We start from the raw sequence: 27,134 nt of genomic DNA, 5'->3' as shown, positions 1-27,134 counted from the left end.
ACTAGAGGTGCTATGCTAGCTTGTTTCTAACACAAAGTCAGACGCCATATTGAATTGGTATAAATGATAATAATACAAACAGATCTGGAAAAACTAGAATGTGACTTTTCACTACTAAATTATTTCTGTCAGCTGTCAGGAGAACTTCTAGAAAACATTTGAACAAGATCTGAGTGAGTTTACTCTCAATAATGAACGTTTAGACTGATCTAGTCTATTCAAAGTCAATGACAGCTTTAGACTTCACACTGTTTCCATGTTTTCTGTCAGGACCATCGGATCTTTATGTTTATGGAGGATGATGGTGGTATTTGTATGTGTTCGACCTCAGATCAGACCAGACGACCTGCTGGTAATCAGATTACTAAGTGGAGAAAAATAAACTAACCAGGATTTCCTCAGTAGGGAAGAGTGAAGAGTCCATCAGTGCTGAATCTCCATGTGGCAGGCGGACTGGAAGACCGTCTGCCCGCTGTCGCGTTGGTACCTGAGTCCTTCTGATAGAGGCTGGGTGGATCCAGTTGTAGAAAGGGAGCCCCCAGCCTAGTGTTGCTGCCCTCCCTGGGTGAATTTACCCCGCAGCGTTGCGTCGCCACCAGCTCCAGCTTTAGAATAAATCCTGGCCGCTGCGTGCTTTAAAGTGGGTGTCGCCTGGACCTCGCCGCTCCTCGCCGTGGATGGAGTGCTGACTGAGTCCTCTCTCTCGTCTGTAGGATCACCAGGACCGGTGCAGCTTTCGACCGGGCTGCACTGCTCTCAGTCAGATCAGACCATGTCAAGCTGATCGGGGGATGGACCGGCCCATTTACAACAGGCGCTAGCGGTCTACGGCGATGTTGGCTATTCACCGATCAATTCATAAACACAGACTGAGGAGTCTAACAGATTGTGTTTCCTATGTAATAATGTATTTATTTTTTAAAAATTTGAAATGTCGTTCATTTGTTGCACTTTGTACAAAAACAATAATACCATAACCTGGAATTATTTTTCTGATGATCAGTTCTTTCCTAAAATTGGACCAAAATGAATCGTCTTCTAATCATTTTGCTGTCTGTTAAACCATGTCTCATTGTTTGTATACCAGTCCAATATGGCGTCAGTCTTTACTATCTTGGACAACAGTAAAAAGCCTGTGTGTCATCTCTAGTGATATTAGCCTCTAGTGATTGATCTCATTGGTTTTTTCATGCTCATTCTGACTCTTAACGCAGTACCTCAGACTTCCATGGAGTGGCGCTGCAGTACCAGCAGGAGAGCGATGTCTGCGTGGACGCCAGCAGCAGGAAGCCCCTGAGCTTCCAGCTCAAAGCTCCCATCAGACAGATCAGCTGCACATCCCTCTTCAGTGACTGTGAGAGCACGGAGAGCGTGGTCTTCAGGAGCGCCAGCGCCTGCTCACCTGGACGTGTCTGTTGTCTGCAGGTTGTGCCGCCGTGCGCTCGGATCACCTCTGTGGCGTTTGGAGGTTCAGTGAAAGAAACGAGCCACGTTTGCTGCAGGTGATCAACACCAGCGAGCTCTCAACCTGCATCAATGTCAGGTTAGTGACGAGAGCAGCCTCAGATGAACCCCACGGAGGTCCAGGTCCCATTCTGTCCGTGTCTTCAGCCCTCATGTTTTAGGGGAAGTTCTGGTAGCAAGTGAGAGTGGAGCTGCAGACCTGTGGACTGTTGGCAGAGGGTGAGTCCTGCTGAGCGATCAGCCTGAAGCCCCCGTGAGAAGCTGAACTGGGTTCATCAGGTTTCAGAAGGTCCGAGTGGAGGACAGCAACCTGTACTTCAACGCCAAATCCCCATGGAGATGGTGCGAGTTCTCAGCTCACCCAAGAGTGATGCTGTACGCGGACAGGACGGGGGCGGAGCTCACTGACATGAGGGTGAGTCTGCGTATAAGTTTCTATCACAGCATCAAGGGAGGGGCTAATGTGTCGTCTCTGGAGGTATTTTTATGAATCCAGTTCTGTTTATTGGAGAAACTATCCCCAGCTTGTTTTTAACAGTTCTTCATGAAGGCTTCTGTAGTAGTATTTACATCAATAGTTCCATCATTATAGGAAGCAGAGGTCTTTGTTGTCCTTTTGCATAAAAAACCCTCCCATTCAAAGACCGCATGTTTGTGCAGATCGCTTTATATTCATTTAAATACCAAAAATCATGAACTTTTTCACAGTAGGGCTGCAATGATTAATCGACTAATCGACTAATTTAATCGTCGATTATTTGTTACTTTATATTATATGGAGTCAGAGTGTAGTAAAGTTGAAAGTTAAAATGAAATTCTGCTAGCAATTAGGACTATTTTGGCATTTATTACGATTTTTTTTGGCTATTTTGGAGTTTAGCTAATATTTCAGCTACATGCTAGCTATTTTGGCTAATTTAGGATTTTTTCAGTTTTTTAGGATAATTTGGCATTTGTCTAATTCTAACTGGCTGTTAGCTTCAACAATTTCAGCTATCACTCTGATTCTGATCAGCTGATTCACGGACAAAAAAACAGTTTATTCACATTCAAAAGCGTGAAAGCTGATAGTTCTGAAAAGGTTTTAGAATATCATTTTGAAAGGGTTTCCTAAAGTTTAAGAAATTTACGCTTTCGCAACCGGCTAAAGTTACGATTTCGGCTTCTAGGTGCTGATTGATTCTGACGCCGTCTATTGTGTGACCAGAGGACCCTCCTTTTAGGAGCTCGCCACGCTAACGGCTTTCATTATCTACAACTTCTAATTCCAACATTTTTCCCAAGTAGCTTTCCAGTGATGCTCAAGGAGATAGATAAAAATCCTTAGGAGTTTAAATTTGTAGCTGGTACCAAAAGTGACTTTTGAGTGTTTCCAAACAAAATGGACCCGGTAGGCAGAACCAACTGGTACAATTTCTGGTCCATTCCATTTTTCTATGGACCTACAACCATCTAACCTTGTTGTAGGTCCATAGAAAAATGGAATGGACCCGTTTGGGCGGAGCTTCTGTCATCACATGATGTAACTCATTGACTGGTGGGAAGTTTTTACAACAACAGGAAGCGTCTGACCAGCACTTTACCCGACTCAAGATCCAAACCCAAAGTTTTGTCCTCTTCATCTGGGTTCTTCTTCACCCCCAAAACCTTTTTGCAAAGAAGATTCAATTCTTTACTACAGTATTCCCCCTTTATTGCAGAGGTAGGGACCGGAGACACGCCAAATCCACAAATACAGAGACACCCCTCCTCCTGTCTCATCCCACCCCCCGCGGCCGGAGAATGTCTGTTACCGATCCAGACTCATCAGAAACACTTCTGATCTGCTTTGTAAAATATTTATTGAAGAACATTGGAGTATTGATCAACATGAAGAGTTTTTTTTCTTTATAATAGACTGTTCTGCAGCGTAGAGGCCGGCTTCATCCAGAATAAACACCTGATCTGGATTAAAATGATCCTCCGCGGTTATCTTTTTCATTTTCCGTCTGTTTCTGAGTCAGATGATGCAGCTTCTCTTTCACTGTAGTCGCACCGTTTTGACATCATTGTTCTACACCCACATGCGCTTTGATGGTCCAACGCTCAATGGAAACGCTCACTTGAATAACCCGGACCGTTCTAAACCGGCCAGGAGGGGACTGGTCCGGTCCGGACTGCTCAGTGGAAAAGAGGCATAAGTGTACTTGCTGTATACTAATTTATTTGAGTTTTTGAGTTTGACTGGGGGACATTTTTGCTCAGAGACACAGTAAGAAAGAATTGAGTCCTTGCAGTCCAGGACTTCTACAGGACTGAATAATCACATTAATGCTTGTGGGTTTGGAGGCTTTTGATGTTTTGTGTCAACTGTGATGTGAGATGGAAGATGCAGCTGGAGCCACAGATCTCCTTTTAGATGGAGCCAGAGAAGCAAAAGCTTACAAACCTCAGCCAGCAGTCTCTCCTGCTTAAATTCTCTCATGGTTTAATGTCATTCTACCTGTGACAATGACTATCAAAGATCTGTCCCCCCCCGTCTGCAGGTCAGTCCGTCCTCCAGCAACACGCTGTTCCGGATCAGCAGCACCTCTGAGTGTCATAGAGGAGAGCGGCTCATCCTGTCCAAATATCTGGGAGACGTTCACTCCTTCCACCACCTCATCACCACACAGGTTCCTCCGCTCATCAGGATCTTTATATTTCTGTGTCCACAGGCTAAAGTTTTCCAGTATCTGCTTTATGAACAGGTTCTGGGTTTCCTCGCCATTGACTAAACGTATCTGACAGAAGAGTTCTGTGATCTTCTCTGTTCTCCCTCGAGCTGCAGCTCTGTTTGCGTTCAGCTCGTCTTCTGTTTTTTGTCTGTCAGTACTCTGCCTACATCCTGGACGAGCGTTTCCCCTGCGTTCCCATGCTCAAGTGGGACCACATGATGGCGTCTCCCCCCTTGTTTTGTCACGTCGCTCGCGGCTCAGAGTCTGCAGCTGCCAGAACCACTAAAGTCCTGCTGGGCTCCCACAGCTCCCAGGAGACGGTTCTGCTTCAGTACTCGGGTCAGTGCGTCTGCAGAGGGCGTTGGACTTTACTGGGACCAGTTCTGAGTCCATTCAGAACTCTGTTGTGTTTACACTTACATCTATCTAATACTTGGTCATATTTCCAATTCAAATTTGTTTTTGAGAATAGTTTTGTAGCAGTTTAATCTGAAAAGGCGGAGCTTGTGTTTTCTTAGGCTTTATTGATTACTATGAAAGTATTTTTCTGCCACGCAGTCACAGGAGCTGGTAGAACGGTTTCATGAACTGATGTATCAGATACAAGGAAAGATTTTCTCCTCTGAGTCGATGGTTGGAAGCATCTGTGTGTCTGTCCAGGAGGCAGAGCAGAGGCCAGTGTGAGTCGAGGTCCTCCTCAAGCTCTCCTCAGACCCAGAGACAGTCTGAAGCACCTCCCGGTCCAGATCCCTCACCGGCTCAGAACCACATCCAGCAGGCTGTCTGCACCTGCTGCAGGTATGAGGAGGAACTCTCCATCATCATCACTGTGACTGAGTTCTGAGGCGCAGGATTACTGCTGTTGTGAAGCTGGGATTGGTGGGACTTCTTCATGAAGCTTTGGGGAGAAATGAAGGATTCTTGGTGTCCAATGATGCAGGCGTCACACTGAGCCAAAACACGGTCTGTAATGACAAACGAACAATAGTTCTCTTCTCTGCCAGGAAGGGGATGTCAAAGCTCCTCATATAACTGAATGAAATTAGCAGCACTAATATAAACTCTCAAGAATTCACATTTGAACTAAACCATCAGTGGAAATCATTCCTGTTGACTTGTAGTTCAGTTCCTTTTATAAATCATTTTCCATGGAAAAACAACCAAACACTAGAACAGTTTCCTTCAGGGGAAATTATTGGAGTAACGGATCACAAGCCACGGTGCGGCACAGAGCAGTGCCATGTTTTACTGATGAAGCATAGAAATGTGCTTCCAAGCACAGAGAGCTTTAAGCAGGTGTGGCAGCATGTTAGTAGGAAGTATGCAAACAGCTGCACCTCAGAGCCGTGTTTTGACCAGAGCCTGGCATCACACTGGTTGGTTGATGTGCTTTCCACACCCATTTCAAAAGGACTACTGAGCAGTTCAGACCTGCATCTCTGGGAAACTCCCGCTGAGTCCTTCCCTGCTGTCTAGACTTTTTTCCACGCGCAGCTTAAAACATCTCAGACTAGTTCTCAATGAAATCATCTCCAGACCCAGCTGTACCCTCAGAATTCTGAACATAGTCTGCAGTCCTGGATCACTGTTTTCTTTTTAGATGTAAAGATGTGACCTAACTCGCTCCTTTCGTCTGTCCAGGACTGACCTGTATCATAAGTAAAGCAGGAGGAGGACCTGAGGAGCACATGTGTGTCCTGCAGCTGACGGAGGCAGGAGATGTGTTTTGTCAGACACTGGAGCTCCAGCTCCAGGGCTGCAGCACATCAGCAGAGCGCTCCCCTACGGAGGCAGCCTCAACGCCACCAAGAAGACCAACTGCAGCCCAGCCACCAGCAGCGCCGCTCGTCTCAGACTCCTGCAGCGATGAGGACATATGTGAGCCAACTCAGGCCATGAGCTCCCAAACGGCTGTCCCAGAAACTCCAGAAGGAAAGCAAGGCTCTAAGAAGCAGTTTTCCGATTCCTCCTCTGAGTGCTCGGAGTACGAGAGCAGGAGGAGGAAGCTGAAGCGGATGCAGCTGCAGGTTTTCTTCAACGACGAGCCAGAAATGAATGAAGAGAGAGCCGCAGATGCAGACGGAGCTGAAGGGGAGGAAGAACATCACAGTGAAGAGGCTGATGAGACCAGCAGCTGCACTCCTGCTCAGCAGCAGAACCCAGCAGAGCTCAGCAGCAGAACTCTGATGACATGGAAACTCTGGCTCCAGAAACTGAGGCAAAGAAGTTGTGAGGAAAAGCCCCGCCCCCAGTGGTACAAGCATTTAACCACCAACACCAGAGGTCTGCTGTGTCTGCCACAGTCTGGTTCTAGAGAACCAGCAGAGAAGGAGCGAGTGGAAAGTCTGCAGCAGAAACTGCTGTCATGCATGCATGAACGCTCACTGCTGCTGCACAGCCCCGTCTCTGAAGACCTCAGGGTGCCTGTGCCAGAACTGGTCAACACGGACGATTGGACGGATCCGCTCAGCCAACGACTGACCCTGTCCTGGCAGGGTGAGAGCGCGTGGAAGGCATGGTGGGAGGAGGAGCTGGGGTTAAACCGAGATGCCAAGATGCAGAGTCTGAGGAGGAAGAGGAGGAGGCAGAAGGAAGCCAGGAGAGCTGCAGGTCAGCAGTGGGAGCTGAGCCACAGCTTCACCTCCTCCTGCAGCAGCCAGTCCCAGCTGGATGACTTCTCAGACTCCTCTATGCCGAGTCAGAGGCAGTGGTCTGACTCCGAGGGTGCTGGGGTTCTGTCCCGGCTGGCTAAACGTATTCAGGATGAGAATCAAGGAGGTATCTTTGACGCTGATGCTCCAGGTCCCACCCCCTCCGCCACACCTAAGAGACCTAAAGACACACAAAGTGAGCTGCAGGTTCCCGACCAATCCCAGACCCCGTCTCTGTCCCAGACGAGGAGCTATGAGGTCACAGCAGCCGGTCAGAGGAGGAAGAGACCCACACAGGACCACCTGAACGCTCTGTTTCCAGCACAGGTGAGGGTCTTCGTCTGTCACAGCACAGGACGCTGATTCAGATGCCTTCACCACACTCAGACATTCCTGATGTTGAAGTTTCCACTAAATGTAAAACAGTTGGCGTGTGAGTAAATATCAGGTCCTGATTTTTGGCTGGCTCTTGTATGAAGGAGACAAAGTTCTAGAGATGAAAGTCAGATTAAAAAAAGATGAATCAATTTTTTTATTAGATCTCTGTTTTCCAATTACGTGTGGTCATTTCTATGCTGATGGACCGCTGCAGTGTTTATGGAAACGGAAGACAGAAAGAAGGTCAAGAGATTTGATGGTGAATGAAGGAGTTTTGTTAAGAGGACAGAAGACGGCAGATAGAACTACAGCGAGATGCAGGTGGAGGTGATGAACAAAGACCTTAAGAGGACCTGGACGACCAGGACAGAGAGTGGATCTGTACAGATGGAAGGTGTTGACAGTAGGGCTGCCATGATAAGACGACTAATCAACAACCAGTAAACTATTAAAATAGTCAACTAGTCGATTAGTCGTTATTTTATATCATATGGAGCTGGAGTGTAGTAAGTTGAAAGTTATATTGGCATTCTGCTAGCTTTTTGGACTATTTTGGCATTTATTATATTTTGGAATTTAGCTTATATCTCAGCTACATGCTAGCTGTTTTGGCAAATTTAGGCTTTATCTCCATTTTTTAGGATAATTTGGCATTTAAATAATATTTTAGCTGGCTATCAGCTTCAGTGTTTTCAGCTATTAGCTTCAATGTTTTTAGCTATCAACATCAGCGTTTTTAGCTATCAATTTTACCTTTTTTAAACAACAACTTGTGCGTTTTCTGCTACTAGCTTCAGTGATTTCAGTATCAACTTTAGCGTTTTAGTTGGTTTCAAGCTAATGATGGCTAAGATGTGTGCTTTACATCCAGTTTGCACACAGCCTGATTAGTCGACTGATTGGAAAAAATAGTCCGTGATTAGTCGACTAAAATAATCGTTTGTGGCAGCCCTATTTGACAAGTTCTACAAGTGTGATGGAAAAGATGGAAGGAGAACTTTTGAAGAACTGATGAAAGAGTATGGCGTTACATTTCTACCAAAGGTCCCCCATGTGCGTATATCAGACTCCACGTGTGCAATGAACGTTCCACGGGCGCAGTTCTGCCTCCTTCAGGGCTCCTGCAGTCCTACCACACCGGTCCACGCATAACAACTCCTGCCAGAGAAAACATAAACCTGCGTGTGATTGACCACTTATCTATTGGCCCCGCCCCATTAGCGTTGCTAGGGCAATACTGAGGCCATAACTGGATCTGGTTTTTCAAGGTAAAATAAACAAAAACATGTAAAAATGACTATTTCATACAATGATAATTTTCTAAACTATTGAAGAGAAACAGATCCATTCTTTGCCTTTCCAATAAAGTATTGAATTGAAAACGGAACAAACAGACAAAGAGCTTTTAAATTCGATATTTTAATATGTCTGACACCAAACTACTTCCACTCCACCCATAATGAATGTTTAAATTCATTTTCTAAGAGTTCCTCTTTTCGTGTTTTCCTCACCCCGAGATACAACACTTTTCTTAGGAAATGAATTTAAACATTCATTATGTGTATGCTTCATTTTTTAAAAATGGAAACATCCGAAATGATTCGTTTACTACAGAAGTTTAGAAATTGATTAATAAATAAAGCAGTCCTTTTTCCCTCTCTTCATTTTTAGTTTTCATTAGAAAAATGAATGCCAGCGGGTATTTTTGGGTTTTTTATTTTTTTCCTTCAATGGTAAGTTTCACACGGGTGTGCAGGAGAAGCTCCACGAGCGCACAGTCTTCCACCACCTAGTTTTAGGAGCGTGACCCCGGGCTCACACGACTACCGTCACAGCTCAGGTGTGATGCGAGAGCGGTCTAGCTACAGCCGATGGCTCATACTAGCTACAGGTTGGCTCCAGCTTCAGGCTCTGCTGCCAACCTCGCAAAACTCCGAACTCACATACGTTCACGCTAACCCCCCCTTTATTTGCTGCGGTTCAGCTGCGTCTTACGGCGAAATTTGAACCAAACGAAGCGGAGACCTGACTGCAGACGCAAGACGTGAACGCCTGCAGTGGGATTTCATCTCACACTTTTAAAGTTACGTAAAGACTGCGTCGCTCACATCAGAGCTGTAACGCTAGCGGTGTGAGCCTGGGGTAAAAATGTGTTCTCAGGAAATCCCCAGAGGTCACAGGAGCATAAGAATACTCCCTCGAAGTGGAGAAGAGGTTTCAGGAGTGCAGGAGTAGAGGAGCGGGCGTGGAGACCGTCCTTCGCCTGTGGAATGTTCATTGTATGCGTGGAGTTTGATTAAAGCTCGTAGGAGATTTTGGGTGGAAATTTAAAAGATAAACCTAAACCCCCCTGGGGGAGCAGTGAGCTGCAGACAGAGCTGCACTTGGGAACCATTTGTGGTACGCCCTGATGGAAGACGTTTGGAGCAAAATGTTGAGCAGATCTCCAGGTTTGGAAAGCAGTTGCTCCAATGTACTTTCCTGAGGCCGGTGTGCATGCAGCATCATCATCATCAGGGAAATGTTGCCGTGTGTGTTTGTGGACTTGTATGTAAATGTTCTGAGGATTGTTGTGCTTGTACTCACTCTGGTTCTTGATATTTATAGGATCATCCATCTGAAACGGAAACCGCCGGACATGAGCGGCCCTCGTCCTCTCAGCTGCGCTCTCTGCCGGCCTCTCTGGGAAGCACCAGGCCGGTTCCGTCCAGAAGTCCTTTCTCGCCCATGGCCTCCTCCCAGCTCCTCTCGCCCTCCCGGGGGTCACAGAGACAGCTGAGGCTGTCACAGTCGTCCCAACCAAAGAAGAAGAGGCCCCAGATGGGATTCTGATCTTTCCAGCTCACAGCAGAAACTCTTTGAGTCCATCTGGAGGATTTTTGATCTGTTGTTGTGAACAGTGAAGCTGCTGACTGGATCTGATCAGAGACTCTTTGGATTACCACGATGAATCCGCTGAAAGAGGAAGATGCTCTGCAGACTGTGGTAGGACTGAAAACTGTCTGTGAGCTTCTTTGTATTTTCAGGTCATCAAACAGAGACATTCCTCAGGGAGAGCCTGACTGTTGTCTTCTGTTCACTCTCACTGCTCAGAAAAAGTTCTTCCATGTTTTAAACAGATGCGTCACATTACCAGTATGGTTGTTTTCGTTTTATAAGGGCAGATGCCGATTAGTCTGAGTTAAAAAAAGGCCTATAGCCATTATTTGAGTCAATATCTATTTGCAATAAAAGAGAAAATATTGGCATCAAAATTTAAAATAATGAAATCAACAACAATTAACTTTGTTTCTTTAAAACAGTAATCAAAAAAGCAAATGAGTAACTCATAGGAGTGCGGAGTAACAAGCTCAGGAGCATATTTTAGTCATTTTAATGTTAAATAAACAGTTCCCTCAACGATTTCATTGTAAACAAAGTAAAACTTCAACATTAAATGACTGATCTCTGTGCACATGGAGTTCCTTGGCACCGTCACATGTCGTATAATAAAAATAAAAATGTTAGACTATAAAATAGTTCCCTGAAGTTTATCAAGTCTATAAAACGGCTCACGCTGGGCTTTTTTCCTAGAACAGGGAGGATAATCATTCATCTTGAATGTGCGTTTGCATTCATGCATTAAAACTGACATGCAGAGGTCTGATTGTGTGGTTTGCATAACCATTCAGACTGCAGGACGAAGGCAGAGCGGCTGCACCAGAGCCAAAATAACCAGTTCAGCATCTACCCCAGACCGAACCCGAGGTGTTCAGAACACAAATACTGGTCGATTTCTGAGAAAGCCCAGGCTGAGTGGACTGAAAGGAAAAGGGTTTTTGTTTCAGGTTTTCATGTTGAACTCCTCCCTGAGTGGAGTTCCAGCTGTTCCCTCAGGATCAGCTGATCGTTTCATGTTTACCTCGTTCATAGTTGTCAATAAATGTGTGTGTGGACTGTAAAGGACTTTTGGTCTCTGGAAAAACGTGCCATAAAAGTCTCTTTAAAGTCAAATGGAAACTGATGGGTTTGCTCCATAAACTGTTTCTGTTTTACTTGAAGAAAAGAAGGAGACGGTAGATTAAAAATAGTATTTTTATATTTTCTGTTTTTGGTGACAAAAAGGAATAAATAAGTTAATATCTACAGAGAACTATAAACAGTTTTTTTTGTACATCATTTACAGTTTTACACATTTTTCTATGAACATTTTTCAAATTTTTTAACTTTTTTTGATACTGTTCCAGCATTATTTCTCTGAACAGTTTCAGAGATTTTTCAGCTACATCATAACATTGGCATGTTGAGACTAAAAGCACGTTCATACAAACACATCCACAAAAACGGGTTCCACCATTTCACTCAAAAGAAAGGGTTCTAAAATAATGTGCAAATGAAACAGCGAGACAGGCGTCTGCCGGAGCACGGCGCCATCACCTACAGGCCGACACCAGGAGAACGCCTTCAACCAACAGTCTGACAGTCAGAACAGTCATCAAGAAACATTCGATTGAATAGTTTTGGCAAAGGGTCAAATGTAGAGCCAGCAGTCTAATGTGTGACTGAGGCAGACCAGAGCACATCTTGGTGTTCTTCACTTGTGCCTGAAGAAGTTTCCTGGAATGTGACAACTCTACAACCAGGACGACACGCAGCTGCATCAAGCTGTGCTTATAGAAGACACTGAAAGAGGGCGGGGTGGGGGGTCGGCTCGGGCCGGCAGCAGCTTCAGGCGTGGAGGTACTGCTGGGCCTTCTGGCGGTGGAGGTGAAGCGGGAAGTAGGGTCCCTCGGCGTCGCTGCCCAGAGAGCTGCTGAGAGACTCCTCCCCTGAGCTCATCATGTCCTCGCCCGAGTCCTCGCTGCAGCACACACAGGGAGAGGGCCGTCAGTTTTTAAAACAGTAAAGATGATGAAAAGAAAGTGACCTATCAGGCAGTTTTTGGTTTGATCAGCTGACTGAGTGCTGTCAGCTGGATCTACTGTTTTTTCCTCTTTTTGTTTGTGTGCTGTGACTTTGGCTGAGGCCAGTGTGTTGCATAACAGCACGGCGTCATGTGATGAAATGGAAAAAAGTGTGTCAAGGCGGCGGGGGTTTGGCTGATATCTCATGACAGGAGGTGGGAGGGGCCCGGCAGCAGTTTCTGCTGTTTGAGTGTTGCCCCGGCGATGACGCACTGGGTGTGTGTGTCTGCTTTTCCAGGTGTGTGTTATTGGTGTTGTTTTGAAGCACAGCTGACACCCGCCTCACCTCTCGCTCTCGTCCCAGCAGCCCTCTGGAATGGTGGGCAGCTCCGGCACCGTGCGGTGGCTGTGCAGGTTCTGGGCGGTCCGCCGCGACACGATCCACTGCAGCTTCCTGTGGTTGGGTTTGCTGCACTCAGGGGAGGCGTACTCCGACAGGCACCGGGCCACTCGCTCGCTCCACAGCAGCAGCTCGCCATCTGCAATCTGATCGCAGCGAAAAAATGAGGTCACTAAAGGCGTTTGGCCCCGCTGTCCTGCAGCCTGACCGACATGAGCGTGGTTACTTAACGCTCAGTAACCTGACTCCTGCTTTACCCTGCAGTCTCTGTTTCCTGACTGTAGGCAGTAAGGCTCTGCACAAACTCGTTTTCCTGTCTGTTCCAGGAAAAAGTCACTTCATCTAAAGAAGCTCTTGAACAACAAACAGCCCATAGACTGTTGCTTCCACAGCAGCAGTGACCAGCACGTCAGTGATGCTTCGTTTATTATTCTTCCACAGGTGTTACTTTCCCTCCCTGGATAAAGAGTAAAAGCACCTGTCAGAATGTGACCCACCTTCAGGTGTCTCTGGATGTGATAGGTGATCTCCAGCATGTCCTCTGACCGGATGGCTTCAACCTCCTGCTTCAGCAGGGACAGGGCCAGGACAGACGGCTGGACAGACAATAACGCCACATTTTTAAAATGCTGAGCTTGTTCTGGCAGGTTTGATGAGCTCTTTTCTGGGAGCAGGGTTTCTGAGAAGTCTCACCTTAGCTTTGGAGAAGGAGATTCTGCACAGACAGGCTTTGAGTTGAGCCTCCAGCTTCTCCAGACTCAGAGTCTCCTTCCTGTTCATCCAAACACATCTCATTACTTTGTGACCACTGGCTGAACTATTCGAGGTCAGAACACAAGCGGAGATGATGTTCTCCTGATTTCTTCAAACTACTTTAATGTCCAAACCTGCATTAGCAGTTTGTGTTTGGGATTTCAGCGTTATGTAAGCGTGAGATATCAGTGTCAGCTGCAGCAGACAAATAATCTTATCTGTGTACTTTAGTCAGACGGTGGCCGCTGCCCTACAGGTTTCTCCTATAAAACATCTGTTTCTTCACATTTAAATATATTACAAAAACTAAGCAGAAATAAGTTGTGATGAATCCTGTTGAAAGGCTTTGCTGGACGATCCTCACCTGTCACTGCAGTAGGAAGCTGTGATCTGGTGGTACAGGTGCAGGAAAGTTAAGGCAGTGATGGCTTTGGACTTGAAGTTGAGCTTCTCTGCTACGATCTTCTCCATGCGGCTCAGGTCGGACACGGTGAACCTGCACTGTCCGATGCGGATGAGCTCGTCCGTAGGTGTGAGGTTGCACTCCTCCTCTGTCACCTTGGCAGCCATGTGGAGGCAGCTGAGGCTGATGCAGGACAGGTGCTTCGGCTGGATCTGTCATGAGATGAAGACAGATGAGCAACAGTTCTAAATAGATTTGTTTTTAAGGAGGAAAGTACATCAAAAACTAAACAGGCTAGAGTTTGTGGGTCGTACCCTCATCATAGCCAGGAATCTGTCCAGCAGGTTAACAGCCAGAACAAAAGTCTGTGTGCTGTAATCAAAGAAGCTCGTCAGACTCCAGAGATCCTCCACTTTGGCATCTCTACACTTGGCTGAGATCCTGCTGTCACCCTGGACAGGGAAACAAGGAGAAATTCAGGATGGGGAGAACATTTCCTGGAGAAAGGTGCAGTGATGGGTCAGCAGATCTCACCTGCTCTGTGGATTCAATGAGACTCAGTCCAGTCTCTTTAGGAAGATAGGAAGCCTCCTGCTCATAGTTCACCTTCAGCTCTTTCATCAGTTTGACAGCATCCATCTCTGCTGGCACTTGACTGTTAGTGAAGTTACTGCAATGAAAAAAAGCACATGGTTGCTTCATCCATCCATTTTCTAAACGTATTCCTGTGAGGCGTGACGGGGACGGTTGCTTCAGCTTCTCTTAATGATGTACATACCTGTGAGCTCTTGCTAAATAAACTATTTAGTATGAGTGTTCTTCCTTTTGTGCAACTTGGAGTTCTGGTATGAAATGTGAAGCAGAAGATGGGTTTTTTTAACCTCACACTAGTGCTGGGTGATAGAACAGTGTCTATTGTGCCATTTATCTCAAGATGACCTAACAATTTAATATCAGTTTTATACATGAAGGTTATATTGGGTCACAGATCACCTGTCAAAATGAGTTTAATGGAACGTATATTCCTGATCTCTCTTATAAGGTCGTTATCTGAAACAAGGAACTATTTTTCACTAAAGATAAAGTTTTGGTCTCGCTGACTCAAATAATGAAAAAGTAAATGGTAAGATGTGATTTTTTTTCTCAAAGGATAACTAAAAATATTTTTTATAGTGGTAAATTATGATAAATATTGTTATTGCAATATAAAAAGGTCCACATTTGTGTAAAATCCATGAAGGAATCTGTAGGTGATGGTTGTCATTTGTTTAGGTGACTTCAAATCGTTAACGTTTGAAAAGGAGATTTGAAGCCCAGTTGTTGTGTGTTGAAAATCACTCGAGCCTCGCAGTAAAGCCGAGCAGACGCTGCTGCTCCTCCAGGCTTCAGGTTTGTTCAAGAACGACAGAAATATACATCGACACGAACCCCAGAACCATTGTGTGGATTTGTGAGGACAGCTATGTGTGTTTGTTTATCGGAACAGCTGTCCACCGGAAATGCCTCCACTTTGTCCCTGACATCGTCTCAGCGGAGCCCCGCCCACTTCTCTCAGCTGGGCTCCGGTGTCAGGTTTCCACTGGGATACGCCTTCTCAGTCTTCTCTGACCGAAAAACAACCTTTTCCCCCAAGATTTAGACTGTTAATCAACTACCTAAAACCAACAGAGAGTCGCGCAGCTGCGCAGAATGATCGTCTTTCTCTTTGCGGTCGATCGTAGCCGAACAAGCTAGCGCGGACTGCGGCTAACAGACGTTTAAATCCTTGCTCGGGTGGGGGATGGGCCTTTCGACAGTCAGTCCTCGAAGATGAGAAGAAAAACACAGTTTCCCTCACAAAAACACCAGATTCCCTTCATCTCAACCTTTATGGCATTTATGTATTTGCTATGGATCGTCCTAATGTTTTATTTAGGTCATGATTTCTCAAAAGATTCCCGTAATCCATCACCAACTCGAACTGTTATTTTTTATGTATTCCTTACTAGATTTTCAGTAGAAAAGGCGACTATGACATGTAGATTAGTGTTTACTGCCATAACAGATCGGCTTTCTGTTGTGTCTGTCGTCTTAAACTGAAACCACAGAATCCGATAAAACGGATTTTTATTTAACCCGTCTGCTAAAATATTACTTCTGGTTCTTTTTCGGTCCATATTGGTTATCAATCATTAATATAAAAACCAAAAACATCGAACTGTCATATATTTTTTTTCTTATCCACTTCTATCTTAGATTTAAAACATTCAGATTAATACAATAAAAACGACGGAATCGGTTCGATCTGTCAAAAGAATAGAAAGTGAAGGTCTCCGTACCTGGTAATGAGAGTTATATCCACATAATCGATCTCTTGTGCCAGATTAATCGTCTATTTCTTCTGGACTGCTCTCGACATTCTCTGTTCTCTTTTTCCTTCTTTTGTTGATGTTCGAAGGTTCACGCCCACATAGTGACGTCACAGTGTAACAACCAATCGCAACCTCGACAGTGACATAAGGGCTCGCCTCCTTTCCGTGTTAATGTGCTAGAATAGGCCTAAAGTTTAACACTTTATATCATTTATGGCTTTAAATATAATATACTTGGCTACAAATATTTAAAATATCGAACATTAATTTTAAATCGACCGTTTAAAGCAGCTGTGGCCTGCGTACACAATGGGTGCTGTTCGAGACGATCCCCTAGTGACGGACATTTCTCTTAGCCAATCAACAATTAGTATTTTTGCAGATTCAAAAAGACCGCCCAAATTATTTTATTCCGATTGGCCAATGGTTTCACAGATTCCTGACGCAATCTTCAAATTACGTATTTCGTTTTAGATAAATCTGTTTTCCGTGTGTTCATAGTCTCTACCTGTCAGATTAGGTGTTACAATTGACTGAAAAGGGTATTAATCTCACGTTTTTTTGGATGGCATTCACTGTTCTTTTTTATGTTAGAAACATTACAAGTTAAAATGCATGCTTGTGCGCAAACTTAAACTTAAGTTATTATAATAGTTTCATAGTCTTTAAACATTTTTAAATCATCCTAATTCCATAGTATACACATGCATTAGTGCAAATTGTAACACATAACTTGTTACTGTCAGAGTGTTCGCAGAAAAATGTACTGTACGTCCTGGAGCAGATATGACACAAAAGAACGAAAACAGGTTCGATTTTGTCACCCGTTCTGCACGGAGGGGGGCGGAGCCTGGTTTTGTGTCTCCCCCTCTGTCCCCTCCTCGGTCGGAAGTAGACGTTTTTGTCTATGTTCCGTTCCTTTTATTTTTAATGTCTTTTTTGTAACAGACTGGACCATGAAACCAACGATGGACGACTAAGCCCAAAAGAGGGTGTTCGATTCTACCCCTTTTCTTCATCCTTTGAATTGAGTGGACCGGATGAAAGCCCTCTGTGGTTTTCTCCGCTTCGAAGGGGAGGTAGGCTTTTCGGCTCCGACTATTTACTGGACGCCATTTAAATGTCCCCGTTGGATCTGAATAAATACCGTTTAACGTGCTTTCTTTTTAGTAAAAGTTATTTGTGGTGATCAGATTTATAGATGCTCTCGGTGTTTTACATTCTGGTTACCCCGCAGCGTTAGCCGTTAAGTCGCTAGCGAGGAGCGTCAACAAGGCTGTAGAGTTAGCTCATTCCAGATACTAGTCGTGTTCCTCAGATTATAATAAGGAAACATTGTGCACCTGCGCACCGGAGCCAAACCATCCCAAAAATCCGGGACTTACCCGTTTGAATTTTCACGGTGTTTTCCGTCCAAGGGAATCTTGTGATTAAAATACCATCAGCCGGATAAAGGCGTCTGTGAAGTTGTAGATCTGGAATTTTTAGAGAAAATAAAAACACATTCAGATGTTAGAATGGTGCTATTCTGTAATTATTACCAACAGGACCGGGGTCACTCATTCACACTTTATTGATACATGTTTGTGTTGAGTTTTGTTTTTATATTTTATTTTATTGTTTTTTTATGTAAAAAATCTTTTTTTCGACAACATACAGGTGAAATTCACTTTTTCTCATTTCAGTAATAATGCACGTTGTTGAAAACGGCAAAACCGTAATTTTAAAGTTAGTGTGGCATCTTTATAATGTAACAGATACAAAAAAAATACACAGAGTCATTACATGAAAATACAATAGAAATAGAAAATGCTGTCGAGAAAGAAATCTGCTTTTTTTATCCCTTTAAATCAAGGGTCCCAAAACTTGTTCTTGTGAGGGTCACATAACTGTTTTCTTCAATCACAGCCTAAATGTAAACCAGAAAACCACACATAACCAAATTTTAAATAATTCATTTCTGTAATCTTAATAGAAAAGGTAATACTAAAACATTTCAAAAACTATATATCTAGCATTACCTGTGATAATGTTAGTGTGGATGCTGTAAGCTGAATGTGGCCGCCGAAGATACTAGTGCTGATAGCTGAAGATGTTTACATTGATAACTAAAAACGCTGTGCTAAATTAGCCAAAGCGCATAGCATGTAGCCAGAATATACCGGTAAGCTAAATGCCAAATTAGGCTAAAAAACTGAAAAAAGCCTAAATCAGCCAGAACAGCTAGCCTGTGGCTAAAATATTAGCTTAACCCCAAAATAGTCAAAAAGTCCTTAGTGAATACCAAAACAGTTGAAAAAGCTAGCATAAAAAGAGCTGAATATTTTAATAGCTGAATGAGCTGAAGAGCTGGAGAGCTATGGACGTTAAAAAAAATTATAATAAAGAAAAAGTGAATCACTATTAAACCAATAAATATTCTCTCCTCCCGTCATAGTTCAGACTGTAGAAGGGTGGAATAAAAAGGTCTTGTTCTATGTGGGCCTGATCCGGCCCGCAGGCCATAGTTTGGGGATCCCCGATTTAAATGATTGATTTGGGTATTTACATCAGCTGCAGCTATTAAACTATTTGGCACATGTTTTTGTCTAGTTGTAATATTTGGATGCCTGGATCATGTTAATGAGGGTCATCTTTCCTGACCTCTTCACAGACGTGTGCAGCAGGTCCTCACACGGGTGTTCAGTGATAAATGGGATCTTCTGACCCTCTCCTCCATGCAGGTAGCTGTATCCAGTGGGCAGGTAGGCTCAACCCGGGGAGGACGGAATGAAGTTCACCGAACCCTGGGGACGCCAGAGACTGTCTTTTCTTTTGGAAAAGGCAGTCTCTAGGGAAGCCAAGATGTGGAAGGCCTACGTGTCAAAGAAGCCTTTATCACAGGTGAGCTCTAATGTACTCTGACAAGCCAAAGGGAAAGTAATAGTACTTGTGTAAATTCTACACTACGAACAATATTTTAAGGAGATTGTTATTTCCATGAGAGCTTTTCTATTTGATCTGAATTTAGTGAAATATGTCAAAGTTCCCTTTGATGTTACTAATAATGAATGAGACGAAAAATCATTTTCATTAGTTTGAAATGTATTACCCCCAAAATTAAGACAATAAAACAGGGGCAGGGAACCGAGAGCCACCTTCCTGCATGTTTTCCAATATACCTTGCTCTGGCATGTTCTTATTGGCTGGACACACCTGAACCAGGTAATCAGTCATGAGTCCCTACTCTGTCTCTGAGGTAAATACCTGCAGTGACTGGATCAGGGGTCTGCAGCCTTTAAGAGTAAACGAGCCGTTTGGACTCTTTTTCTATTAATCAAAACCTGGAAGGAGTCGTATTGTCTTACTTTAACCTTTAAGAAATTTTGATTTGCATTCATGACCTTTTGTTTTTTTTAATAATTAGTATGAATAAATTCTATTTTTTTAGCACAGACAAAAGCAAAAAGATAAAAAGAACCAAGCATCTCTCAAAATGCGATTTATTTTTTTTAAACTAATTTTCAAAATAAAAGATGCTCTGTGCCAAACAGGATCATGTCAGTACAGGTAGTAACCAATGTTTTTTTTCTCCTCTTTGTCCTCAGCTGTCTTACTCTGCTGGGGTTTGTTATGTTAGTTTGGGGTTGGATCTTAGTAGTCTTAGTTTGCAGGCTTTGTTTATTTGTTTTCTTTAGGTAGTTTTGGTTAGGCAACCATTAGCAGGAGCTGCTGACTCTGACGGTCGACATGTCTGGATCAGCAGTCTCCATGAATTATTTTATGTTTGGAGCCACTATGGAGAGATAAAAGAGATTCGTGTGGATCTGGAGACTTGCAGACTCCTGGACTAGATCATCTACTAAAACCAAATCAGTTTTGCTCTGACTGGTGATGTCTGACTGGTGTTGCACCTTGTACTGCAAACGTTCATGTTGGTGTCTTGATGTCAGTGGAGTCACCTGCAACGGTTGTCTGTCATTCCAATCAAAGCGGTACAGTTTGTTGTGAAGGGTTTATCTGTAAACCCCAGTAACCTCACATCTGGTAAACAGCCTGCAGCTGTGTGGCATTTGCTAAACCATGTCTGAGGTCAGAGGTTGTTAGGTTCTGGTCCTGGTTGTGGTCTGTCACTACTGGGACTCCACTCCTGGGTCTGTCACAAACTTGGACAGTAGTTCTGTGTTTTGATGCAAGTCTGTTGATGACACTTTGAGACTCACCAAGTTCACTTGCAACATCTGACGGTCTACTACCAACCTGAAGACACTATGACCAGGTGGAGCTGATCTTCTGGTGAGATGTTCATGACTGTTTGAATGAAGGACTTGGAATGACTTGATAACAAAATCAATTTACCCACAGAATTTTGACATTGATGCTACATGGAAAAGTTTTTTTGTTTTGTTTTTTAGTTTTTTTTGTGGTTTTGGACCCAATAAGTCAGGCACACTGAACAATGAGACATTTATGTGGAAAACAATTACCTTCCTATCCCCAAAACTGTGTTCCACTAAGTTCTTCACAGTATCTCTAGCTTATTGTGAGTAGTGTAATCTACAGACATTCACATGAGTTTCAAGTAGACTTTTGGCAAAGCTGTTTTTTTTTTCATTACACAATGACCATTCTAAGCATTTCTAAACATCTATCTACGTGTTCTTAGTTCAGTCTTCTTCTTGGTGACTGCTGGTGAATGAAAAACCACTGACAGACCTGGTATAGTGGTTCAGAGTGAATACTCTTTTTTTTATTATTACCTTTAGACGTTTGCATACTTTGTGGATCTTACAGAGATCTCACTCGGCCAGTTCTGTGACTTCAGAAATCTTGCTAAGAATTTCTCAGAATGTAAACAGAGATTCCCTGGAAAACAAACAAGTCTATATTTTATGACTTTTTATTTAATCCTGAAGAACTCCAGAGCTATTTTCTTCTGGGCTTTTAAAGTTAATTTCACAATATATTTTTGTTTATTTTTGGGTTGCAAAAATTATAACTGGCCAAAAAAAGACAATAATCAAAATAAAAATACAAAAAAAAAAATTAATTTTATTTTTTTTATTTGCCAGGAAGGATTAACCCTTTAACACACAGGTGTCAAACTCAATCACACAAATGGCCAAAACCCAAAACACCCTTTAGGTCGCGGGCCGAACAGGATAAACATTTATTGAACGCTGTAGAACTACATTTTTAAAACTTTAAAAACATAACTTTTTAACATAATTATAAACTAGATATATAGGATGACATGTGATAATGCTAGAGTGAATGCTGTAAGCTGAATTTGGAAGATGCTAGTGCTGATAGCTGAAGATGCTGAAATTGATAGTTAAAAACACTGAAGCTGATAGCTGAAATCACTAAAGCTGATGGCTGAAAAAGCTGAAACTGAAAAAAGGCTAGCAGAATGCCAATTTTTAAAACTTTAAAACTGTAACTTTTTATATAATTATGAATAATAAAAAGGCAAGAATATTATTCTAGAATAAATCAACTTCAACCTTAAATAACTTTCAATATTTTACTCTCCATAAAAATATATTTGGTCAAAATTATACAAGTTAGAAATGAGTGCAAGATAACATGAATAACAATAAACTAAAATGATCTGGGGGGCCGGATAGAATTACCTGGAGGGCCGGATCCGGCCCCTGGGCCTTGACTTTGACACATGGGTTAATACCTGAGGTGTCACCAATGACTCTTAAACTCAAAATCTTTAACATACTGTATAATTTCAGCCATTACCACGATAATTCCAGTAGATTCTGAAGGAGAACACAATGACTAATCGACTAATCGTCTCAGTCCTAGTGGACACGAGTTTGCTTTGGCTGTGTCAGCCAGTGTCATTTGCCTTGAAGTTTGTATATTTTGTGAAAAGTTTCGATGCTTATTTATTGTGCAGTCAGTTCCACATTCTTCAGTGACGTGACAAACTCGTACCAGCTGGAGTTCTGCTTTAGTCAGGCTTTAGCTCATCCCCTCCCTTGCTGTGAACATTCCTCTCTGAGGTAACTGTTTGGTGGTCAGACATGACTGTAGAGCTGCTGGCTCCTCCAACCAGCAGAAATGGTGACTCACTGACAGAAGGGAAGCTTTTGTTTCATTCAGCTGGTCTCTCCCAGTTTGAGCGTCACAACTCGTCACGTCACTATTGGGTTGTTTGGTCTCACTTCCTAAAGAGCACACCTTAACCCTGTCATACCTGTCATTCGGATCCTTTCAGATGAGGACTTTACTTTAGTCAAACTTTTAGTTTCAGCCTTTCAGAATGACTTGTCTATAAATAGTTAACACATTGGAGCTTAATATCACTGTTTACATTGTAGTGATTATTCTAATGCTGGGTGGGCAAACTATAGCAAACTTCAGCGCTTCAAACCCGTTAATCTGACCCATCAAACAGGAATAAATTACATGAATAATCCTTAATAATGTTTTATTTTTCCTGTAATTCTGGTGTCTCCTCATAGATTGTGGAATACAAATACACTGACGTTTTTTTAGTTGCAGAAAGTTACTCTGCAAACATGTGGGGCTGGAAGTCTTGTTTTCTTCCTGACGTTCATGTGCGTTTTCCAAGTCGGGCAGATATTTGTCCGATCATTAAAACACTACATGAATGCATACGTTTGCATTTGCACATCAATCCATTGGTGTAATTGAAAAACAAAACAAAACTAAAATGAGAATAAAAGCCACCATTTTAAAATAAAAACTCCAAAATCTTCTGTTTTGATATCAATGTTCAATCAAAATTGAAGCATTTTTTCGTTGATGTTATTTCGTTATTAAGTAAAAATAATCTGTTTTTGTTCCAGCCCAGTCAAATTTTAGAATCCCTTTTGGCCCATGTGTCAAAAAGTTTGCCCACCCGTGTTCTAATGTAATGACTGGAATTTTACGAGTTTCCTAAAGCAGGATGGAAGGTTTCCTTTTCAGCAAATTCGGTTGAACCTTTCCTTCTTCAGATAACATCTTGCTGATTTCTGTTTCATCCTGATGCATGCTGAAGTGCCTCTTCTTCCCTTCAGGTTAGAATGTTGCACTTTCACTTTCACATGTTCCTTATCTGCACTCCTGCTGCCCCGATACTGCTGTCCTCTTACTATTGCAGCAGTTGTCATGGTAACAAAACATCCCAAACGCTTTAGCTCCTCAAAGAAAGTCTAAACATGCGAGGATCAGGAAAGAGAGATTTTGGAAAGGGTTAGAAGCAGAAGATGAGTGAAGTTCCGCCTGTGGCCTGGACTGATGACAGATCTGAGCCTCTGAGAAGGCCCCGCCCACATCTGTCTCGTAGCAGAGCTCTGACAGACTCCAGCTTCATGGTTGAAATCCAATGGACTGCCTGAAGCATTTGTAGAGGAGGAGCAGACTTGAGTGTTACTTTAGATGCTCTCTGTAGTAGATGGTTGTTGAGGGCCGGTTGCTTTGAAGTCTGAAGGTTTTCTAAAAAGAGCCTGGTCACTATAGTAACAAAGACCTGATAGAGCCGACATTTATACGAAACTAGCCACTATTGACAGATATACGCTACACTTCAATTGGCTCAATAACAGGTGGTGATTTAAGCTTAAATCCCTGGATCCTGATTATCTAAAATATTTCTGTATTTTAGTTCCATTTTGGATTTGTCTTTCCTTGAATCAGCCCTTCAAGACTCACACCTTCATGCTAAACTCAATCTACCTGCTGAACTTTAAACTTCCTGGTTCTGTCTCTGTTTGTCCTTCATTCTTATTGTTTGACTTTTACTACCTTTTATTGCAAGTCTCCTGCACTTCTTTTCCGGAGCTCAGATGAGTCTGAAAGTGAGTTCCTGCTAAATTCAGACTGTCATACTTCAGTCTATAACAATAGAAGTATTTACTTTTCACAGAGTCTGTAAAGAGATCTGCTCAGATAATACACATTCTGTCGTCTGTCACAAAGTTGTGATTCAGCAGCAAAATGCCAGGAAAGACAGTTATAGTTTATCCTCTTCTGTAGGAATGCACATTCAACCTTTCACTATAGAGTCAGTTAAAAAAAATCATCTGGATTTACAAACAGGAGTTTATAAAAACTATAATTGCCTCATCAAAAAACTTGATGAATTCAGTAAAACTCTTCCGTTGCTGTTTTCAGATCCGTGAGGGCAGTTTGTTTGGTTCAGATGCAGTTGTAAACAGTCCTGCCCTCACAGAACATGCTTGTGGGAAAAGCTCAGTCTGTCCGTGTGAGGAGAAAGGACACGTGTCCGCCTGAAATAGATCTGCTTTTCTAAAAACAGAAACTTTGTGGATTCTGAGGCCTTTTAGGTTCTCTTTTCTGGTCTAAGTATAACTCAGTGTTTCCTGCAAACAGCAGGTTGAGTGTATGTCAAACAGGAGTCTGTACAGAGGATTCTGTGGTGGACTCACTTGCAGGCTTTTCAGGATTGTTTGCATTTCTTCTGTGTCTCATGAGAATATTCAAGATGAATCTGTCTGTGTTCAGAGTAACGTGAGCGCCGCTCTCTATGTGTGCAGGATACAGACATCTCCCCGGAGCAGCGGGACGAGGCGGTGCGCTGGATGACAGAGCTGCACGGCCGGCTGCAGCTCTACCCGGAGACCCTGGTGTTAGCTGTTAGCATTCTGGACCGCTTCCTCGCTCCCATCAAGGTATGGAGACTATCAGCGCCGGACACTCTGAGTACATTTCAGTAACGTAAACACATACAGGTTTCCCTGTTTTATTGTGACTTAAATACACTTACTTAGTTTACCAATAAATGTAAATAGAACTGTTGGATGATTTTTTTTCGCTTTGACAAAATATTATTTTGTTTTCTGACCGTTGGTTGACTTAAGTAAAACAAACAATGTTTTTTTAGCCAATCATCCGATTAAAATGATAAACGTGTCACAGAGGTGAAGCTTTTGGACAGAAGGTTAGGGCTTCAATCGGAGGAAGAGGAGGTTCTAGAACAGGGTGTCAACCTCAATCACAAGGGGACAAAATCCAAAACACACCTTAGGTCACGGGCCGAACAGGATAAACATTTATTGAAAATTATTAAAACTTTAAAACTGTAACTTTGTAACATAATTATGAACTAGATATATAGCATTACCTGTGATAATGTTAGTGTGAATGCTGTAAGATGAATTTGGACGCTGAAAATGCTGAAATTGATAACTAAAAACATTGAAGTTGATAAATGAAATCACTGAAGCTGATAGACAGCTCAAATATTAGTTGAATGCCAAATTAGCCTTAAAAACTAAAAAAAAAAAAAAAACAGCTAGAATTAAGCTGAAAAGATAGGGAAACATCAAAATATCTAAAAAAAAATAGAAAAAAATGAAAGAAGTCTAAATTAACCAAAACAGCTTGCATGTAAATATTAGCCTTACTCCAAAACAGCCTAAAAAGATCTTAGTAAGTGCTAAAATATGCCAGAATAGTCCAAAAAGCTAGCAGAATGCCAATTTAAAAAACTGTAACTTTTTAACATAATTGTGATTAATAAAAAGGCAGAAATATTATTCCAGAATAAATCAATTTAAATTATTTAAGTTATTTAAACCTTAAATAACTTTCAATATTTTACCCTCCATAAATATATATTTTGTCAAAATTATACAAGTTAGAAATGAGTGTAAGATAACATTGAGACATTAATAACAATAAAATAAAATGATCTGGAGGGCCGGATCCAATCACCCAGAGGGTCGGATGCGGCCCCCGGGCCTTGACTTAGACTCCTGCTCTAGAGCAGGAGTCTGCAGCCTGTGGCTCTTTGACCCCTCCATTGTGGCTCTGTGGTTAAAGAAAAATAAAGATGATTTTCTATTTTAAATTAAAATAACAATGCAGCTTCATCAAAGTTGCACTAAAACATTTTGACCGATTCTTCAGAGCCTTTTACCACCAAAAATCAGTTGGAGATTAGTGTACGGACAGAATTCATACTTAGGGAAGATTGGACTATAAGAAAAATGTCTTAATGTTGAAAAGTTCAAGGATTTTAAGTGTTCTCGTGGTCTAACAAATAATGTATGAGTCACTGGCTTCTGATTTGTGAATTTCTGGTGGAAATGCTCCAACAATTGTAAGATAAAATGTTTTTTTCTCTATTCCCTCCTGACATGACACTACCTACATTTGCTACATTAAGATCATCAAATATGGTACACGATGTCTTTTATTTTGAAAGGATATCACACAAGCCTCCGACAAAAGTTATAAACTAGTTCATTTTTTTTAAACTGCGTTTTTTCTTTATATTTATGTTTAAGTTATACCAAAAAATGATGTTTATCATAGTAGCTGCAGTAGCATAAAATAAATTGGCGTCTTATTTTTTGTCTTTAAGAAGAGTTACTGGATCCTTCTGGATTGTAGTCAGTAAGAATTGGACCTGAATGGCTCTACAAGTTCTTTGCAGAGTCTCCAGAGATCACTGTGTATCTGATAAAAACACAGTTAGCCTATTTGAGGACATGTTTTAATGCTCTGCTCTGACAAGTCCTCGAGTTTTATTTGTGGGTTAACGTTCTGATTCATCTGAGATGTGATGCTCATGCGAGCAACAAGACCTCATAATAAACAGGATAACATGCAGGTTTATGACAGAAAAAACAAGGAGGTTCCAAGACGAAGGATAAAATGCTTTAGCATTCCTCTCTGTGATCACTGACTGATGGCTGATGTTGTCGTTAGGCTCGTCCAAAGTACCTGCGCTGCATCGCCATCGCTAGCTTTTTCCTGGCTGCCAAGACCTGTGAGGAGGATGAGGTGAGCTCCACCAACACATGGACTCCTGCAGCTGCAGGGAAAGGCGCAAAGCTAACCGTGTGTGTGTGGGTGTGTGTGTGTGTGTCAGCGGGTGCCCTCTCTGAAGGAGCTGGCCACCACCAGCAGCTGTGGCTGCTCCCCATCAGAGATCCTGAGGATGGAGAAGATCATCCTTGACAAACTGAACTGGGATCTTCACACAGCCACTCCTCTGGACTTCCTGCACATTGTAAGCCTTCTCCACTGACACCACTCCAATGAAATGTACTGCTCCATCTGCTGAACCCCAGCCATGATATGAGACCCTTTTTCTTTCAGCTTTGTAGCGTATATCAGGGAACTCATTCCTTACTCTGTATTCCTGGAGTTTGTCAGTTAACACCTAAGCCTCAAAATGTCC

General features: G+C 42.7%; 3 protein-coding genes across 4 annotated transcripts in view; 2 read left to right on the top strand and 1 right to left on the bottom strand.

Moving 5' to 3' along the window:
* The window catches only part of taf1c (TATA-box binding protein associated factor, RNA polymerase I subunit C), a gene marked incomplete in the record, with an annotated part of 15,562 nt that extends 4,431 nt beyond the window's left edge, over positions 1-11,131 (top strand). The window contains 9 exon segments of the mRNA XM_024268473.2: positions 1,223-1,354; positions 1,426-1,543; positions 1,612-1,683; positions 1,744-1,879; positions 3,990-4,118; positions 4,316-4,499; positions 4,821-4,958; positions 5,802-7,138; positions 9,797-11,131. Of these exon segments, the coding sequence (XP_024124241.1) occupies positions 1,223-1,354; positions 1,426-1,543; positions 1,612-1,683; positions 1,744-1,879; positions 3,990-4,118; positions 4,316-4,499; positions 4,821-4,958; positions 5,802-7,138; positions 9,797-10,021 (2,471 nt within the window).
* A 118-nt stretch (positions 11,132-11,249) lies between these two features.
* ccng2 (cyclin G2) lies at positions 11,250-16,096 on the bottom strand. Its single transcript, XM_024268474.2, has 8 exons — positions 15,947-16,096; positions 14,163-14,298; positions 13,943-14,080; positions 13,590-13,840; positions 13,166-13,244; positions 12,970-13,068; positions 12,419-12,618; positions 11,250-12,029 (listed from the first exon to the last, which is right to left on the bottom strand). The coding sequence occupies exons 2-8, from the start codon at positions 14,265-14,267 to the stop codon at positions 11,897-11,899; spliced, it is 1,005 nt and encodes a 334-aa protein (XP_024124242.1). The 5' UTR covers positions 14,268-14,298; positions 15,947-16,096; the 3' UTR covers positions 11,250-11,896.
* A 715-nt stretch (positions 16,097-16,811) lies between these two features.
* The window catches only part of ccni (cyclin I), a 16,786-nt gene continuing 6,463 nt past the window's right edge, over positions 16,812-27,134 (top strand). The window contains exons 1-5 of one of the 2 annotated variants that reach the window (XM_024268472.2): positions 16,813-17,058; positions 18,703-18,862; positions 24,481-24,615; positions 26,660-26,734; positions 26,823-26,963. In XM_024268472.2, the coding sequence (XP_024124240.1) occupies positions 18,749-18,862; positions 24,481-24,615; positions 26,660-26,734; positions 26,823-26,963 (465 nt within the window). In that variant the 5' untranslated portion in view covers positions 16,813-17,058; positions 18,703-18,748. Of the gene's footprint in view, positions 17,059-18,702; positions 18,863-24,480; positions 24,616-26,659; positions 26,735-26,822; positions 26,964-27,134 lie in introns of both variants that reach the window. The other variant, XM_036214487.1, reaches the window with a different exon arrangement.

This window comes from Oryzias melastigma, linkage group LG12 (genome assembly GCF_002922805.2).
Source record: "Oryzias melastigma strain HK-1 linkage group LG12, ASM292280v2, whole genome shotgun sequence".
In the NCBI taxonomy this organism is placed as follows: domain Eukaryota; kingdom Metazoa; phylum Chordata; class Actinopteri; order Beloniformes; family Adrianichthyidae; genus Oryzias; species Oryzias melastigma.
The sequence above is the reverse complement of the archived record's forward strand: the minus strand, read 5'-3'. Positions and strand labels throughout refer to the sequence as shown.

Coding starts and splice junctions, on each gene's coding strand:
- ccng2 (XM_024268474.2), bottom strand. CDS start 14,267: ATGGATGCTGTCAAACTGATGAAAGAGCTGAAGGTGAACTATGAGCAG. Junction 14,081..14,162: donor TCATTGAATCCACAGAGCAG/GTGAGATCTGCT, acceptor TTCCCTGTCCAG/GGTGACAGCAGGATCTCAGC. Junction 13,841..13,942: donor GATTCCTGGCTATGATGAGG/GTACGACCCACA, acceptor ATCTCATGACAG/ATCCAGCCGAAGCACCTGTC.